Consider the following 20458-nt stretch of genomic DNA (forward strand, 5'->3'; position numbering starts at 1 on the left):
TCTCAAACAACTTACAGGAAATGAGGACATATCTGCTGCTTGTCCACAACCAGGAAACAGACTGATAACATTCTGCGGTTCGAGCGAGAGAGACTTGTTTGTCTAGCAGTGTTAGAGCGAGAGCCCCGCGCTCTGGTGACGGCTTTTCATGGACGTTAACCCCCAAACTGTTGAAGGAAAACAATAAAAAACAAACACCATGCTTACAGACGTCGGCCTGAAGTCCTCTTGGATGCAATTAAACCGATCCGGAGAGGACAAGTCCTTTGAAACGTTGCTGCGGAGACGGGATTAAAATCTCCTCAGAGGGGTTTAAGATGATCGCAAAGGTTGCAAAAGAAGAAATCATGAAAATACTTACTGAGATGCATCGAAGTCTCCATCTGCCTTTGTACTCAGCTGATCCAAACAGTTTGTGAAAACCTTAATTTAAACACACGGAAATAAAATCTGTCAGGCCTCCGGTGATCAATGGGGTTCATGGTTTACACTTTAAATCAAATCTAATTTATTTATATAGCACATTTCATGTACAAAACAGTTCAAAGTGCTTCAGATAAAATAAAAGCATTGCAGCAGGGAGTGGAAGAAGCATAAAAAATACATAAAAGAATATAAAGAGAAGCAAATAAACTTAATTTCTGAAAAGGGACATTTTTGTCCCCTTTTAAAACGACCTAAAAACATCATATGTTAATATTTGTTTCTGCTTTTTTTTTTCGTAGATCTTTTATTCCACTTCAGTTCTGATCATAACTACCAAGTTTTCAATTATCTTAAAAAATGTAACCCTTTAAATACTGGTTTATATGACGTAAACGCCAATTTCTGTAAAAAAAACAAAAAAAAACAACAACACAAAAACTGCTATATTTTCAATATATAGAATGCAAAGTGGAATTATTGAGCGGGGATAATTATGGTCTGGGATATGTCAATGATCAGCTACAACATTGATTTTTAGGGATTTATAATTTTTTTGCCATGTCTGATTAAAAAAAAAACAACTCCTTAATTTCTGAAAAGGGACATTTTTGTCCCCTTATAAAACCACCTAAAAACATCATATATTAATATTTTTTTCCACTTTTTTTTCCCCATAAATCTTTTATTCCACTTCAGTTCTGATCATAACTATCAAGTTTTCAATTATTTTCAAAAAAATTAACCCTTTAGATGCCAATTTGAACTTTTTAGCCCAAATTTTCCTCGGTCAGTGATTGTAAGGGCCCGAGTCTCAAGACATTTACCAACGCTGACCCTCTTCTCTTTGCTACCAAACAGGCGTCTTTACTGGGTAACAACGATATCGTGTGTGAGATGGAGCCTGTTTGTTGCTGAACCCAAACGGTTCAGATCCAGAATTAAAAGGTGCAACATGGAACGTGTCATCAGTTTAGGGTGCTTGACCAAAGCGCCGAAACATTTAATCTAAATGAAACCACAGGAGGAGAGTTTAGAATCGTGGAAAAGCAAGAAAAGCAGCAGGAGCATCTTCTCATGTGAGAGTGAGGGGCTGCTAACCTAACCGTGCGATGCGAGTGTCGCCACAGATCTGTCAGCATGCGTGCAACTTGTTTTTAAAAGAATTAAAAGAATTTTAAAGAAAAATATTAAAATAAATATATATTAAATAAATAAATAAAAATAAATAAATAAATAAAAATAAATATATAAATATAAAAATACAAATACAAATAAATAAATATAAAATAAATATTAAAAATAAAGAATTAAAAGAATTAAGAATTTTAAATAAAAATATTAAAATAAATATATATAAAATAAATAAATAAATAAATATAAATAAATAAATATTAAAAATAAAGAATTTTAAAAGAATTAAAAGAGATAGTGTAAAAGAGATAGAGATAGCGTGTAGATGCTAATCTGCAGCGCTGAACAAGTTCTCAGAAAAACACGAGAACAACGAGATGCTCATGAGGTAAAAAAAATCCCGCTTCCACACGTCTCACCTTCATGATGCTCACGCTGAGCTCTGCAGCTTGGTCCTGGACCTGATCCAACTGCAACACCTGAGGAAAAAGACACAAGTTGGATGAATGAACCACACGGTTTTACTGCATCTTATGTTTGCCTCTACGGATAAAACACATTACAACACAATGCTCTGACTAAAGCTGCACGTATTTAGCATTTAGCATTTAGCACAGAGAAGTCGATCTTTAGTTCAGTTCAGTTCTGCAGTTCTTCTTCTTACTCGATTTGTCTTCAAAAGTAACAATAAACGCCCACAGTATCTATGATCAGAGACCTACTGAGACACATTCACAGCTCAGCCGGAGCTGTGTCGGCGGCGGCCACAAAGTTAACCGACAGGACTAAAACTGGGACTGTTTCTCTGTTTGGCCGAAGCACGGATGTTGGCAGGTTTAAGGATCTTACATTGAGTTCTCCCGACTTGATTTCCAGGGGCTCTCTGAGTGACTGCAGCATCTGGACCATGCACTGCTCAAAGTAAGAAGGCTGCAAAAAAACAAAGAAAGAACAAAGTGAGAACAGGTTAGAAACACGGGCCATCCGCCACACCACAAATGTAAATGTACTTTATTTATACAGCCCTTTATAGACAATCCTTACGGTGTACCAAAGTGCTTTACAGCAGGTAATAAATAAAGAGAAGAATAAGTAAAAACAAATAAAAGAACAGTGAAAGCAATAAAATACAACAAAATCGAATAAGATAAAAGTGTCATCATGCTACTGGGTATTAAAGCCATCCTAAATAAGTAGGTTTTTAGCCTGGATGTGAAGAGGCCCAGGTCAGAAAAAAGACGCAGCTGGACGGGGGGCTTATTCCAGAGCCTCAGATCAAAGGTCAAAGGTCACTCCCAGATTTCTGACAGTTGAAATAAGTGTTCAAAGTAACTAAATCACTATCCTGATACCTTCACTTGCACACGATCTGGTATGTTTTAGCTTCTGCCGTTTGAAAATCGCTCTCCGGTTCAAGCATGTACGCCTGAATTAACCCAATATTGGAGTGGGCCTATAAAGGGACATTATGTAATTTCTTCCCCCATCTAGTGGTGCAATTTTATTTTGCAAAGTCGAATGAATTTGCTCTCTAGCGCCTCGCGTTTTCAAATGTGCGCTGCAACTTCTTGAACTACGGCAGGCGGTATGTGTCAAGATTTAAGAAGCTGTATAGATTCAGACTCAAGGTCCATTCAAACAAAAATAAATCAAGACACACAGTACAAAGGATTACATAACACACACACAACAACACTATAAATACAGATGACAGATAACATGTCAGATAACATAAGGTGACAGCCTTTGGTGTGCAAATCATATTCCGGGAGTTACCGGAAGTGACGTTGAGCAGCGGTAGCGTTAGCAGCAGTAGCGTTAGCAGCGTTAGCGTTAGCAGCAGTAGCGTTAGCAGCAGTGTGTAGTTGCTATCTGGAAAGTGTTCTTTTAAATAAACTCCCGGTAAACTTACAAACTTTCTAATGCCTCGTTTTGTGAGTTAAGAGCCTATTTGTACTACGGCAGAAGTTTGGTAACAATCAATGCATTATTAGTGGGATAATTTACCAGATAAAATCTATTTACCATTAGCGCCAGTAATAAGCCATTCGGCGGACGTGACGTCAAAATGGCGTCATTTTGTGAGTTAGCCTGGCGCCTGGCCGGCGGTTAGTTTAGCACGCCATAAATGAAAAATGAACGCTTAGATGAAACGCTCAGAAGTTGATGAGATGCTGCAGCAATGTGCAAGAAAAAGCAAAGAAAAAGCACTGAAACTCGTGATTAGCATCACAAATTAGCATAATTTGGGCTCTTTAATACAAAGAGGTGGAACAACAACACATAACAGAAACAAATGTTAGTTAAAAAACAGTTTTTTTAATGTTAAAAATCAACACAGAGAACTGCTTGGTGCAATAAAACATCCTTACCAGACTAGTAATTCCCTCGTTATCTACAACCCAGTCCTCCTTCTCAGCCAGCCTCTTGACATCTAAGAAGCACAAATATGAAGCAAAAGGAAAAATGACAGTTTACTTTACACACAGAAAATGATGGATTTGAGGCATGACTTTCACACTGGGTCCCTGCGAATGAAAGCAAGCAGAATTTAACTTTTTTATCTAACTTTATCTATAAAAAATCAAGCTGTCTGCCCAGACCACAATTTGCCGTTTGTGTGTGTTTGAATATGAGTGTGTGTGTGTGTGTGTGTGTGTGTGTGTATGAATATGAGTGGCGGGGTAGGCGTGAGAGAGAGGGTGGGGGTGGTGGTGGTGCTGAGTGAAAACCAGTCACTCTTCTCAAAATGACCACAAGTGAAACTGAACATGTCTGGTTTTGGTCTCATAACAATTTCTTCATCATTACAACCCTGGAAGTTGTATTAGCTAAAACAAAAAAGAGCCTGACCACCAAATGACCAATAAAGGGATCACGCACAAGTCGAGGCTTTATCAGAAATAATAAATGACGTGGTTCTTCTGATATTAAGATTTAACGAGTACTGAGAAACAAAACGTGTCAAAATGCGCCTTATATCACGTGTGCACGTGAGGTACTGTGTGCAAACTGTCATCAAAAGCCACTTACAGCATGAAATATGAAAGGTGTGAGATCAATCAGAATCATGTGCAAATACAGACCTAAATTTGGGATGAACGGAAAAGTGTGACACTGTGGAGGTGGAAAAAAGAAACTGTGGCTGTGTTCGAAACCGCATGCTACATACTGCATGCTACATACTGCATGCTACATACTGCATGCTACATACTGCATGCTACATGCTACATACTGCATGCTGCATACTGCATGCTACATACTGCATGCTACATACTGCATGCTACATACTGCATGCTACATACTGCATACTGCATGCTACATACCGCATGCTACATACTGCATACTGCATGCTACATACCGCATGCTACATACTGCATGCTACATACTGCATACCGCATGCTACATACTGCATGCTACATACTACATACCGCATACTGCATACCGCATGCTACATACTGCATGCTACATACTACATACCGCATGCTACATACTGCATGCTACATACTGCATGCTACATACTGCATGCTACATACTGCATACTGCATGCTACATACCGCATGCTACATACCGCATGCTACATACTGCATGCTACATACTGCATACCGCATGCTACATACTGCATGCTACATACTGCATGCTACATACCGCATGCTACATACTGCATGCTACATACTGCATACCGCATGCTACATACTGCATGCTACATACTGCATGCTACATACTGCATGCTACATACTACATACTGCATGCTACATACTGCATGCTACATACTGCATACTGCATACTTCCATACTGCATACTCATCGATCAAACAGTATGCAGAGTGTTTACCCACAATGCATTTCGCTCCTGCCCGAGCCAAAATCAGCCGGCCTGAAACTGATTTCTCTTAAGCTCTAAACTCTGTAAACTTTAGCAACATTTGAAACATTTTCAGGCGAGAAAGTAGTCGTTTAAATCCCCAACGTGTTGAAAACCTGACAAAATACCGGCTGTTTACAATTTTGTTCCCATTACGATACAATTGGTGCTTTTGTTTTGAAAACAGGAAGTGAACCTACCCTCGTTGTAGCTAGCTTGAAACTGCCGTTTTGACAGGAAATGACGATCGGCGACGTCACGTTACGTTGCATCTTGGGTAGTTTGAGTATGAGTAGTAACCTCATGATGCATACCCAACATTTCGGAGAATCTAGTATGCATCCGGGAACTTCTCGCTTACTCAAACTCGCATACTAACTCAGAAAGTTAGTATGAGTAGTAGGAGAAGTATGCGGTTTCGAAGATAGCCTGTGTTTCCTGTTTGTTTTTGGCTAAAGCGCTCAAGAAAAAGCATGCATTTTAGTGGATTACTGCCTATTCCTGTGCATTCTTTTTGATGGCCTGTAGGTTAGACTTGTGCCCTGTTGAAAGCCATTTTCCTGTGGCTCTGAAATCTTCTAGAGAAGCTCCTATGGGGCTGCATGTGAGAGCTGATCCAGCCAGGAAACTAGCAAAATGTCCAGACTATCGGCAACGACACAATTGTGTGACTACAAAAGCAAGTATGTCTGCACATTTTTGGGTGAGAAAGAGTGTGTGCTGCTTTTTTTCCGTTGGCCTGTGTTTATCAATATGTAAATATGTCCGGCTATATGTGGCCTTGATTTCATAAGATAAAACAGCCGTCTGCAAACCTCATCTGCTGTTCAGGGTGTGCAAACAGCATACAGTTTGCATCATGCCCTAAGACAGAGATACTCATTGCGCGGCTCCTCAAGCTCTAATTGGTGGCTCACACTCGCATAGTAGCTTATAATATGGTAACAATAACAATACATCTTTTCAAATAACATACAGCGAATACTGCACAGTATTAAGTATTTTTATTAAGTATTAATTAAGGCTTAATGGTGTTTCCTAAAGGGGGCTCTGTTAAACCTGGCAACGCAGCTCGCTTAAACCACTGTCACACTTGACCGCAGCGCACGCTAGCTGCTTTAGCCGTTTTTTAATTAAAAAAGGGCAAAAACCAGCTCAAAAACCATGCTCATCCTGAATGTCTCACTATGATTACAACAACAAACTACAAATACAACATGAAGAAAGTCAAGCACATGCACGCCAGCTTCCTCTCATCCCAGTATTAAGGGAAATGTGGTCTGAATTGAAAATGTATTGGCTGTGTTGTTTCTTTTTTTGTGGGATGTTTTATATGTAGAAATGCATATCTGCAAAAGGGGACTTTAGTATGTCGTCGTAAAAGTGGCTCTTCCCTTGATTTTGCTGCCAATGTGGCTCTTGTGGAAAAAATAGTGAGTATCTCTGGCCTAAGTCTAACATTTCCAGCTGTGAGACCAGATTCAAGAAGAAATTATCCCGCTTTTACGCACGTGTGTGACCGGCAGCTGCAGAAAAAGTCCAGAAAATTCATGTTGAAATGATGCTCTGACGCCCGGTGAACCCTTTTTCTCACCTTCTGCCGTATGCATCAGAGTCACCATGAGGCAGTGGACTCTCAGGTCCAGCAGCAGATCCTGGATCACCTGCAGCAAATCGTTGGGGATCTCCAGAGCGGAAAGCGCCTCGTGACAGCTCCTGAGTCAGAGACGACACAAAAAAGCAAGAGCGTGAAGTTTGCAGAAAAATGGCGAGTTAACTCGATTTCAACGACGGCAGACTCGGCGTGAGAACCTGACGGTGTGTATGACTTGTGTCAGCCAGGCTCCGGTCAGCTCCGTCTTGTTTTCCCAGCCGCCATAGAAACGCAGCTCCGCCTGGGGCAAGGTGGCGGGCAGCAGGGCGCCACGAATGAGCTTCACAAGTCGACTGGTGAGCTCCTCGATCATTTTCTACAGAAACATGCAAAGCGTGTACAAAACTGGCATTTAACTGGTAGTTAAAAACAAAAAACAAGTAAATGCTTGAATGCAGATTAGAGAGAATCGAAGGCTCGTACTTTAAAGTCATTCTGTCTCTGTCTGGCGTTCTTCTTGGATTTTTCCACCTGGCCAGATTTCTCTCCGGTCTGCAAGAAAGGGCAGAGGAAACTATTATTATTTTATTTTGTTATTAATTATGATTAAAAAGGCATAGCTCACACAAACCTCACAGGGTCCATCATATTTACCAAGTATTTACCTGTAGTTTGGTGCCTAAAACACAGTGCAGACTTGTATTTACCTGTAGTTTGGTGCCTAAAACAGTGCAGACTTGTATTTACCTGTAGTTTGGTGCCTAAAACACAGTGCAGACTTGTATTTACCTGTAGTTTGGTGCCTAAAACAGTGCAGACTTGTATTTACCTGTAGTTTGGTGCCTAAAACACAGTGCAGACTTGTATTTACCTGTAGTTTGGTGCCTAAAACACAGTGCAGACTTGTATTTACCTGTAGTTTGGTGTCTAAAACACAGTGCAGACTTGTATTTACCTGTAGTTTGGTGTCTAAAACACAGTGCAGACTTGTATTTACCTGTAGTTTGGTGCCTAAAACAGTGCAGACTTGTATTTACCTGTAGTTTGGTGCCTAAAACACAGTGCAGACTTGTATTTACCTGTAGTTTGGTGTCTAAAACACAGTGCAGACTTGTATTTACCTGTAGTTTGGTGCCTAAAACACAGTGCAGACTTGTATTTACCTGTAGTTTGGTGCCTAAAACACAGTGCAGACTTGTATTTACCTGTAGTTTGGTGCCTAAAACACAGTGCAGACTTGTATTTACCTGTAGTTTGGTGCCTAAAACAGTGCAGACTTGTATTTACGTGTAGTTTGGTGCCTAAAACACAGTGCAGACTTGTATTTACCTGTAGTTTGGTGCCTAAAACAGTGCAGACTTGTATTTACCTGTAGTTTGGTGCCTAAAACACAGTGCAGACTTGTATTTACTGTAGTTTGGTGCCTAAAACACAGTGCAGACTTGTATTTACCTGTAGTTTGGTGCCTAAAACACAGTGCAGACTTGTATTTACCTGTAGTTTGGTGCCTAAAACAGTGCAGACTTGTATTTACCTGTAGTTTGGTGCCTAAAACACAGTGCAGACTTGTATTTACCTGTAGTTTGGTGCCTAAAACAGTGCAGACTTGTATTTACCTGTAGTTTGGTGCCTAAAACACAGTGCAGACTTGTATTTACCTGTAGTTTGGTGCCTAAAACACAGTGCAGACTTGTATTTACCGGTAGTTTGGTGCCTAAAACACAGTGCAGACTTGTATTTACCTGTAGTTTGGTGCCTAAATCACAGTGCAGACTTGTATTTACCTGTAGTTTGGTGCCTAAAACACAGTGCAGACTTGTATTTACCTGTAGTTTGGTGCCTAAATCACAGTGCAGACTTGTATTTACCTGTAGTTTGGTGCCTAAATCACAGTGCAGACTTGTATTTACCTGTAGTTTGGTGCCTAAAACAGTGCAAACGTGTATTTACCTGTAGTTTGGTGCCTAAAACACAGTGCAAACTTGTATTTACCTGTAGTTTGGTGCCTAAATCACAGTGCAGACTTGTATTTACCTGTAGTTTGGTGCCTAAAACACAGTGCAGACTTGTATTTACCTGTAGTTTGGTGCCTAAAACACAGTGCAGACTTGTATTTACCTGTCAGAATACTGTGATGCAAAGTCAGGCAAGCCTAGAAATCTAGACGCCCTTAGCAGCCGCAAATGGAATTTACTCCGGGGCTAGTCTAGTCACTTGCTGTCGTTTTGCAACGTTCCAAATCAAAACTTGATCGAGCCAATCAAATCGTGAGGAGCGGGGTCGGAGGCCGGGCTACCTAGTGACGACAGAGGTGCGACGTTTCAGTGTATAGTTCCAGAGAAAGGTAAAAAAAAATTCCATTAGCTAGCTCTCTTTAGCTTTATAGGGAAACGAAGTAAACTTACATCTGAGAGCAATCCCCAGTCAATTGCGAGCATGATGTACCGAAGACAGCGGGCCGATCTTCGTCTCAGAGCTGACAAAACTCTCCGGTAAGGCATTTGAACGGTCAAATTACGTTAACGGGACGAGAGCAGTCAAAACGGCAAAACCGGAAGTGCGTTGCTCACTGCGGCTAGCTTTAGCGGCGCCGAATTCGTGGGAACAAAATTGTAAATAGCCGGTATTTTGTCAGATTTTCAACACCTTGGGGATCTAAACGACTACTTTCTCACCTGAAAATGTTTCGAATGTTGCTAAAGTTTACAGAGTTTAGAGCTTAAGAGAAATCAGCTTTTCAGGCCATAGACTACAAACCACGATGTAAATTCCGTCGCGTTGACTACGTAAAACTTCTTCATCGCTCTGATTGGTTGTTGCGCCATCCTATTGCGTGGCGTTGAACTTGACAGACAGCCGTTTATCCCGCCCACACTGCTATCCAGCGTCACTAGACCCATGTACAGCTTTTTGCTGTACGGGTCTGGCTTGCTAGGCTAAAGTCAGGCCACACAGGAACATCTGACTGCATCCACTGGGTCTAAGCAGCCCGCAGTAAATATCAAGGCCTTCCAAACCAGCTAAAACATTTCCTGATGGTTCTCATGAACACTAAACTGTGGATTTTTTACAGCACAGCACTTATATATCAGGCAGTTATTTGCTCTATCGCTCTTTTTCCAAACTGATGTGAGCCGATTAATGATCCCCCTGCTGTCAGATTTGTTGGATAACTCACTGCTGGACATTACTTTTACATTTAGGACTTTTTTAAACTTTTTTAGATCAGTTGATATCGATATATATCGGGTCCATAACTTTCAGCATCCACTCGAACCCCTTATTTTCCACTCTGCTTATTGGCAGCATGTCTTTAGCAGCAAATTGTCTGTCAAAAGATGGACGAAAGTAATCTATGGAAAAGTATATCGACCATGTTTCATAAAAAGTTATTCCTCAATAGCTATCGTTATCGTTTTATCGCCCAGCCCTAATTCAGTACGATTCAAAAGATGTCAGATGTCTTTTCCAGGCTTTTCCACGGTCTCATAGTTGGTATTTTTGGGATCCGACCAGCAGAAACGGCGACTGTCTGATGTGGTTTAAACTTTAACAATACAAGCTCTGCTAAAAGTGCTACGCAATTTTTGATGTTTGAGATGTTTTAAACTGCAAAAAATTCACATTTTCCTGATTACTTCAAATATCTGTTATTCCACATTGACCGCTGTCAGCTGAAGGTTTCAATATGTTCTGCTACGAGTCGTCCGGTGGTTTCCCCTGACAATGCATCTATCATACACTCAGTGGGGTCACATGGCTGTAAAAATCGGATTATTGGCTAAATTACAATAAGATTGAGTTATTAAGTGCATGTAGACACCTTAATCTGACTATAAATTGGACCGGATCGGATTAAGACCCCGAGATAACTGGGTTGAAAGTCAAATTACATGTGCTTGTAGACGGTGAATGCCTGAGTTTGTTGTTGTTGTTGGTGGTGAAGAAGAAGAGGTCAACAGGAAGTGGCTCTATTAGCAATAGTTGGAATGAGTACAATAAATATATTGTATATAAATGTATTTTTCACTGAAATATTTACCTCACTAAAAAGACTCCCGTTGACATAAGAGATCCAAAGCTTCCAGAAGTTGGGCAGCTGACCGATCACCACATCCGAAAGCTTCTCCACAAACTGCACCTTCTGTGGCGTTTCAAACCCACAAGCTGCAACAGAGATTTACACAGATCAACACAAACACACTATTTTGGCCAAACATGCAGCAGAAAAATGCAGCTGGAGGGACTAGAACCTAAATCATGACGCAAAAGTGTGTTTTAATTGTGGCGCACAAAGCTTGAATTGTACTTTTCACCAAATGGAGACATTTTTAAATCCAGGTTAAAAACATTTCTTTTCTCATGTGTCTATGCATGAAATCTGCACGATATCTTTGAATTTATCTGGACTGTTGCTTGTTTTTAATCATTTAAATTATTAGGGACCGAGCAGTGAAACTGCAAGGACCCTATTGTATCTGTAAGGTTTCTTCTTTCTTTCTTCTCATTCTTTGCAAAAGGTGCTCGAAAACTCATGAAATTTTGCGAGCGCCACCTGCCAGTCGACGACATGAAAGAATCTGAACTTTATATTTTTGGGAGTTGCTCATTGACTCTGTAGCGCCCCCTAGGATACTTAAAAATGGTCCCCGCATTGGGGTTAGTTTCGCGTGGGACGACAAAATTCGGTACACTCATTCATCATGCCCAGACGCACAAAAAAGTCTCATGCCGCCATGGTCCCACGTCCACAGGAAGGCGGCCATTTTGGATGGAAGGTGCGTTTTCGTGCCATTTTTGACCGATTCCGCGCCTTGCATAAGATCGAACTCGTCCTACAGATTTAATGCTACAAGCTTCAAACTTGGCCAGGTTACTCTTAAGACATGGGGGGAAAAAATCATGGAGAAACTTTTTCAAAACTTAAAGGGCGTGGCCGTGGCGACGCCTCAAAGTTTGATGACTCGCCATCACTCGCCACAAAAAATGAAGTCGCTTATAACTCCGACACACATTCTCCAATCTTTCCCAAACTTCATACGGTGAATGCTGGAACCAGCCTGAACGTGTACATATTATCATAGTGACATCCACCTATAGCGCCACCTGCTGGTGGTTGGAAACGTCTTTTTTTTTTCCACACCTTGCATTTGATCGAACTCCTCCTACATATTTAATGCTACAGACTTCAAACTTGGCCAGGTTACTCTTAAGACATGGGGGGAAAAAATCATGGAGAAACTTTTCCAAACTCTGAACGGTGTGGGTGTGGCCAGGTGGTGAAAATCGTGTGATGGCGTTTGTGATTTGAAAGCCTTATCATCATCGCAAAGTCATGAAACTTGGCACACACTAGTAGTTTTATTTGTTCATCTTTATATTCTTTTATGTATTTTTAATGCTTCTTCCACTCCCTGCTGCAATGCTTTTATTTTATGTAAAGCACTTTGAATTGTTTTGTACATGAAATGTGCTACAAATGAATTTGATTTGATGTGATTTTTGTGCAGACTGTGACTGCCCCGGCTGTTATGAGAAGCTTCCGATAAGCGCCTCGCATTACAGAAAGTGTTACAAACACAAACGAGTGCGCGCTCAGAGGCAGGGAAGCCCCTGCGCGGCACCTAGTGTGTGTGGGCGAACTCACTGCTGGGTCGCGGTGATCGCAGGCTGCCCCCTCGCTTCAGGGGCGCGGCGTGGCCGAGCCTGCCGAGGGCCGACGCTCGGGCATCCCCCTCCGGATCCAGAGCTCCGGCACCCACTGGCGGACACAGAGAGGAGGAGGCGTGAACCCGGGGAGGGCAGAGAAACACACACTTCACATATCAAATAATCAAATGAGCCATTTTTCATAATTCCACATTCCTGAGTAAGCTCAGCGGGCTTTCACACCAAACAATCTTCCCTCTGCGTTCCCGGACTTTCTTTATTTGTGTTCTGATCCGTCTCTGGGCCGACCCGCAGCTGAGAGAATGTCCTGTTGTTTCCAGTGTCGGGCTCCGTGAGTGCAGGGGTGAAGCGGGTTTACAACGGCCACGCTGCGCTCAGCTCCACCTGACCCCCAAAGTCAGCACTCAGCCACTAGATGGCACCAGGGAGCTGCGCACGGCCCCTTTGGAAACCGCTTATCTCGGATAAATTCAGTGCAACTAATCTGTAAGATGAGTTGACAAACAAGAATGAAAGCGAAACGCCGCAAAGCTGAGATGGGAGCAAAAATTACAGCTTGCAATGAAAATGAAACTTAAAAGAGCAGTTTATGCAAAACACTGCAAAAAAAAAAAAAAAAACGCCTCCATGGAGTTGGTCTAAAACCGAGGTAGACGGATGTGCCACATTTCCAAAACATGTGTCTGACACACACAGAGAGAAAAAAGCGTTCTGGTGAGTCACAGGCCCAGTGTGCGGTGTGTAAGCAAGTATTGTGAAATCCCCAAAGCGGAGGAGCGAATGTGGTTCAGACGGCCCAAACGACACGCAGCAGTTGAGAAAATGTAAGGAAATTCTCAATTGAGTCAGAGCTTTTCTCACGCACACACACAGAGAGAGAGAGGCTGTTTCTGAGATGTTTTCCTGCCTTCTTACAGGGATGAGAGCTGCTGTTGATCCAGGTGTCAGCTGAACCCCCAACGTCCTCAGTGAGTGTGCCATATTTTAGGTGTAAAGTACCGTGTGATGGACTCTTTTTCCTTATTTTTTTGCATACAAGCAGCCAGACTTCCTTGTAACATTTTAAAGTGGTCTTGAGCAAGAGTTCTCCAGACTTTCTGAAGGATTTCAAGAGTTTTTCTTTGGAACATTTGCTGCTTTTTCACTCATTTTCGGGCCAAGTTCTTGCATCTGACCACTTAACTCTGACCTATGAATCACTAAAAGCTCAAAAAAGGCTCCAAACTGAAGGGATGAACCAGTGTTGTGTCCACACAGAACAGACAACTTAGCAAAGAACACAATGTCTGATGAGTAGTTTGTGCTTTCTGAGGCCAAAATGATTCAGTTTAAGCATCATATTCAAGTGGAATATTGTTTTTTTTTTCAACTAGTTTGTAGCTTCTTCCAAAACCCAGAATATATAACTTACTTTTTTTTTTAAAATTTGGATCCGGGCTCTGTCACTTTCCTCAAATGCAGTTAAATAAATAAAAGAAATGTTTTAAGCTGAGAAAATACGGTTGTTTGGCTGCGTTTTTACTCATTTTCAGTCCTTGAAACTGAACATTGTTTTTTTTTAAGCCACTTATCATTTAAACATGAAAAAGTCACCTTACTCAAGGGATTAATAAGTGTTTAATGTGTAGATATAACAGACAATTTACTACGAAATTACTACGAATGCTAAACTGGATCTTTAGGCACTTTGTTCCCAGCAGCCTGTCACAGAGACACATCATTTGTTCCCATTTCTTTAGCTGCATCTATGAAAAACAGCTTCATAGTTTCAACTTTTTTGTACATTTACGTTAAAACTGCTTTCAGTTACCAAAAGAGTCAAATTAATATATGAAAATCAGTTTAAAAAAATACTAATCCCAAAAAAATGAATGTTATCACATCTAAAAGTAGAAAAGTAGGAAAAAAACAGACAATAATAAGAATTATATGTTATACAACATCAAGAAAAAGTAAATAAGATTCAATTTAAAGCTTAAAAAAGGAATATAAGATATAATCTAATGACTAATTATGGAACGATTAATATAAATTAAATGATTAAACTGCTTTATGCCACCAGAAATGAATAATCTAGAAGCTCTTTGTGGGTTTTAGACTGGAATTAAGATTAGTTCCCATTTCTTTAGCTGCATGTGTGAAAAACAGCAAAGATAACACAGTGTGACAGACAGAAAACAGGATTTCTGCAGCAACAAGGTGATTCCCAAAGAGCTGTTAGCTGAAAACTTGGCATATCTCAGCATGGTGTGCAGTGTGTCCTTAAAACATTTGAGGAAACTGGACAAGTGGAGGACAAAAGAAGAAGTGTCAGGCCTAAAGAACTATCTACAGCAGATGAACAGGATCTGAAAGTGATGTCCTTAAGAAAGAGGAAAACATCCAGCAAAGACCTGACACAGGAGCTGAGAGATGCATCTGGACCTTCAGCTGATCCATCTGCTGTTGGCCCAAGCCTCATCAGAAATGGGCTCCATGGAAGGGTGGCTGTCAGGAAGCCGTTCTTAAGGAAGGGAAACAGGGAGAAAAGGCTGAGCTGTGCCAAAGGACACAAGAAGTGGGCTGAAAATCAGTGGCAGCAGGTCTGATGGAGGGATGAATCCTCCCCAGAGCCCGGAGCTCAACATTACTGAAGCAGTGTGGGATCATGTTGGCAGAGAACGGATTTTGCACCATACTGAAAGTGAACGAGCCTGCATTTAGTATTCTGTTGAAGATATTTAGATTCTGCTTAATGAGGTTAAAATGAAGGAACATCCGCCTGTGTGACCTGAGCAGACTTCCTCATTGGGTCTGAGGCTGTGGTCGCTGGCGCTGCCCACACACACCTAAAATGTTGTATCAGTTTCATGCTGCACACTGAGAAACACTCAGCCCCCTTTCTACCCTTTTAAGTGCCTTCATAGCTTTATGCACCGTTTGTTTGTTGTTTTTGTTGCAAGTTTTCACTGGGATTAAATTAATAAAAAACCTGTCTGGTGACCAGCTGCGAAGGCAAAAGCCAGCTTCAAGTGAAAATAAACAACAAAAAAAAGCTTAATGTTTGCACAAATATTAAATCATATTTTCTTTTGAATCTTTTAATTATTTGATCCACATTTGTATTCTTTTTTCTTTTTAAATATGCGCAGAATGTAAAGACTCTGAACTTTTCGGACTTACGCTACAATCCCTCTGAACCTGTTTTTCCAACATAAACTGTCCTGCTAATTGTATTGACTTTGGCAGAAGAAGTGCAGCTCAGGAAATAAAGAGAATTGCGAGTTTTAATCGGCTGAGGCGGGGTCAGATTGGGAGTATTTAGACATACGGAAGCAACTTGCTCGGCCATGCTTCCACGCAAGAAAACTCAGGAAAAAAAAGGAAAAAAAAGATAGATGGCTCCATTTCACGTTTAAGACAGTTCACGGGGTAATTAATGGAGTCATAGCTACACCAGAGCGGCCTCTGGCCTCATATTCCTGATGGGGAAAGCACACAATTTTGGGAAAATTATGCTAGTTGTTGCAGATATCGCTGACCCGTCAGAGTAATGAGCATAAAAGCTGTCTTATGAGCACAGAAAGCTGTTCGCTGGCATCGAGCAGAGGGGGTAAAGGTTGGAGGGAGGGGGAGGAAGAGTCATAGTCAGGGAGCCAAAGTCTCAAAAGCTCAATAAAATGAGTTGAACCTGACCCTTCATTTTTTGATAGAAAGTGTTTTGGCTCAATTTAATGCAAAGAAATCAGGCGTTTTTTCACTTTTTTCCAATATTTTCATCTGTACTTCATTGGCAATCAATTATTCCCCAAAATTATGACATCAGTCAATATGCCATTCTGTTCACTAAACAGTATACTCATTCCATAGAAAAAAATTGGAAAAATCCAACCAAAATCATTGGATCTGTGATGATTTCACGGCTAGGCCTAGTTGGCGATCAACTTGCTCAGAACCTCAATAGAATATTAGCCTATTCTCAAAATTCCGAAAGACATTCTGGATATTTTAGCATCATGGCACACTTACACACACGCACATGATCTTAGTAATTTGAATGAGTTTGAAACAACCAACCGACGTTTACCAACAGTTACCAACAGACACCAACAGACACCAACAGTTGCCAACAGACACCAACAGTTACCAACAGACACCAACAGTTACCAACAGACACCAACAGTTACCAACAGTTACCAACAGACACCAACCGTTACCAACAGACACCAACAGTTACCAACAGACACCAACAGACACCAACAGACACCAACAGACACCAACAGTTACCAACAGACACCAACCGTTACCAACAGACACCAACCGTTACCAACAGACACCAACAGTTACCAACAGACACCAACAGACACCAACAGTTACCAACAGACACCAACAGACACCAACAGACACCAACAGACACCAACAGACACCAACAGTTACCAACAGTTACCAACAGTTACCAACAGACACCAACCGTTACCAACAGACACCAACAGTTACCAACAGACACCAACAGACACCAACAGACACCAACCGTTGCCAACAGACACCAACAGTTACCAACAGACACCAACAGTTACCAACAGACACCAACAGACACCAACAGTTACCAACAGACACCAACCGTTACCAACAGACACCAACAGACACCAACAGTTACCAACAGACACCAACAGTTACCAACAGACACCAACAGACACCAACAGACACCAACAGTTACCAACAGACACCAACCGTTACCAACAGACACCAACAGACACCAACAGTTACCAACAGACACCAACAGACACCAACCGTTACCAACAGACACCAACAGACACCAACAGACACCAACAGTTACCAACAGACACCAACCGTTACCAACAGACACCAACAGACACCAACAGACACCAACAGACACCAACAGTTACCAACAGACACCAACAGACACCAACAGACACCAACAGTTACCAACAGACACCAACAGTTACCAACAGTTACCAACAGACACCAACAGTTACCAACAGTTACCAACAGTTACCAACAGACACCAACAGTTACCAACAGACACCAACAGTTACCAACAGACACCAACAGTTACCAACAGACACCAACAGACACCAACAGTTACCAACAGTTACCAACAGACACCAACAGTTACCAACAGACACCAACAGTTACCAACAGACACCAACAGTTACCAACAGACACCAACAGTTACCAACAGTTACCAACAGACACCAACAGTTACCAACAGTTACCAACAGTTACCAACAGACACCAACAGTTACCAACAGACACCAACAGTTACCAACAGACACCAACAGTTACCAACAGACTTTGAAGCTGCTCATCATTATCTGTGGTAAGTAACACTGATTTTAGTGATTAGAAATGGGAAAATAATGGTAATATGGATATTGTAATGGTAATTAACTGAAAAGACCATGCCAGTCTTAAAAAACAAGTATATTTATGATGATTTCCTCACCCCATCAGGTCAGTGGAATGTAGTGGATGTGGTTTTGTGATGATGGCTGCTCACACAGCGCCTGGGTGGAGGCACGGGTTTCACAGTTGGGCCAGAGGTGAGCAGTGTCGAAAGGCGACGGCAAATAGCTGCCAGGTGTGTGTGTGTTGGAGGGGAAGAGGTGGCGAGTGTGACAACAGAAGAGATGGGAGACAGCTGTGGTAAAGGATAAGAAAACCCTGAGGATTCCCTGCACCTCTGGGTTATGTGTGCACGTCGTTTCCTTTGTGTACGTGACGTCTGTCCTCACCAGAGCAGTGACAGCATTTGTTTAAACATCTAAATATATATCCCGTGGAGTTCTTCCCCAGTGGGGGTGTTGATGACTGTCCATTTGTTTTAAAATGCCTGCTCCAATCCCACCCAAACCCGGGCCTCCGTAAACACCACTGGCCTGTAAGTTGCTTTTGGGAAAGTGGCTCCAAGTCACATGACGACCACCTGCTGAAACGCTCTTTTTCAAAAGATTAACTCGCAGAAAACAGCAAAAAAAACCTGTCATTAGTATTGCTGATAGCGCCTTTCCGTTTGTGTGTTTTCCCGTTGTCACTGGTACCGCGCGTCGGATACTTTTAAGGTTCTACCTGAGCTGAGGTAAGCCAGGCAGGGAAACCATCACGTGCACGTAAATAGCGACGTCATTGTTGTCACCAAACTGTTATCGGTGAGTAGATGAACGTATTTTATGCCAGATATAAGATCATACTTCTCCTACAACTCATACTAACTTTCTGAGTTAGTATGCGAGTTTGAGTAAGCGAGAAGTACCCGGATGCGTACTAGATTCTCCGAAATGTTGGGTATGCATCATGAGGTTACTACTCATACTCAAACTACCCTAGATGCAACGTAACGTGACGTCGCCGATCGTCATTTCCTGTCAAAACGGCAGTTTTAAGCTAGCTACAACGAGGGTAGGTTCACTTCCTGTTTTCGAAACAAAAGCACCAATTGTATGGTAATGGCTTTCTCTATGATAAAAGGCAACGGGTATTTTATTTTGGTGAAAATAACCGGAAGTGCGTTGCTCACTGCGGCTAGCTTTAGTAGCGCCGAAAATTATAAATAGCTGGTATTTTGTCAGGTTTTCAACACGTTGGGGATCTAAACGACTACTTTCTCGCCTGAAAATGTTTCAAATGTTGCTAAAGTTTACAGAGTTTAGAGCTTAAGGGAAATCAGCTTCAGGCCGACTGATTGATCGGCTCGGGCAGGAGCGAAATGCATTGTGGGTAAATGCTCTGCATACCATCTGATCGATGAGTATGTAGTATGGAAGTATGAAAGTCTGTAGTATGTAGTATGCAGTATGGAAGTATGTAGTATGTAGTATGCAGTATGGAAGTATGTAGTATGTAGTATGGAAGTATGTAGTATGTAGTATGTAGTATGTAGTACGCAGTTTCGAACACAGCCAAGGTCCAGGTTTAAAAAAAACACAAAAACTAACTTCCCCTTTAAAGCTTGCGACCAGTTAATTAAGAGAAATAATCAGAATTTACTCCTCTAAACGCTTCACTTTGGATCAGAGCATCCTCGGTGTGACGAATAAAATGTGAAGTTGTCTCCGTGTCGCCGCCCCCGTCGAGGTGGAAGATGAAGCCGTGCACAGCTGTGCACAGTTAACCGTACTGTACACGCCACGTCATGGCAAAACACCACAAGAATTCAAACTTTTCGCCGTCCAAGTTCAACCTCTCTGGTGTCTTTAAAACTAAAACTAAAAAAAAAAAAAAAAACACCCCACATCAGCACGCTCTATGAAAGCCCACAAAAACCCGCAAAACCCGGGTTTTTTTGCAGACTTTCGAACATGATACGTTTATAAAAATGCTTTTCATGCCGTCCAACTTAGCCAGCTGGATACAAATGACGCAGGTTTCACAGCAAACTTCTGTAAACTTTTCATGAAAAACTGATTCTGCGCTCGGTCGTGTTTATTTATGAGCAGAACTCTGCAGGGTGCTTTCAGAGTGATCTACCTTTTTAATTTTACTCACGTGATGTCATAGCTTTAGCCGTAACCACAGAAACGTATGAGCAACTGGACCGAGCTGGATTGCGTTACCGTGACAGTGGAGACCCACAAGTCATATTCCACCTGTTTGAAAAACCACATTTGGCCCAAAATTTCCTCTGAACTCCACCGAGTGGTCTGTCGGTCCATCAGCGAGTTAGAACAGTTCAACAACTGATCACTCAAATCAATACGACTCGCTTTCACCGAACAGATGGTTTCATTTTCGAAGACACTGACAAATGATTGAGAAATGTTTGTTCTAGGTTTG

General features: G+C 41.6%; 1 protein-coding gene across 1 annotated transcript in view; it reads right to left on the reverse strand.

Annotated features, from left to right (window-relative positions):
- The window catches only part of exoc2 (exocyst complex component 2), a 70531-nt gene that overhangs the window by 11324 nt on the left and 38749 nt on the right, over positions 1-20458 (reverse strand). The window contains exons 12-21 of the mRNA XM_075486020.1: positions 12663-12776; positions 11058-11182; positions 7499-7567; positions 7234-7391; positions 7016-7137; positions 3930-3991; positions 2407-2487; positions 1977-2036; positions 362-423; positions 208-277 (exon numbers count right to left, since the gene is read on the reverse strand). Coding sequence (XP_075342135.1) covers positions 208-277; positions 362-423; positions 1977-2036; positions 2407-2487; positions 3930-3991; positions 7016-7137; positions 7234-7391; positions 7499-7567; positions 11058-11182; positions 12663-12776 — 923 coding nt within the window. The remainder of the gene's footprint in view (positions 1-207; positions 278-361; positions 424-1976; positions 2037-2406; positions 2488-3929; positions 3992-7015; positions 7138-7233; positions 7392-7498; positions 7568-11057; positions 11183-12662; positions 12777-20458) is intronic.

The sequence above is a fragment of the Odontesthes bonariensis genome, chromosome 15, assembly GCF_027942865.1.
Source record: "Odontesthes bonariensis isolate fOdoBon6 chromosome 15, fOdoBon6.hap1, whole genome shotgun sequence".
In the NCBI taxonomy this organism is placed as follows: domain Eukaryota; kingdom Metazoa; phylum Chordata; class Actinopteri; order Atheriniformes; family Atherinopsidae; genus Odontesthes; species Odontesthes bonariensis.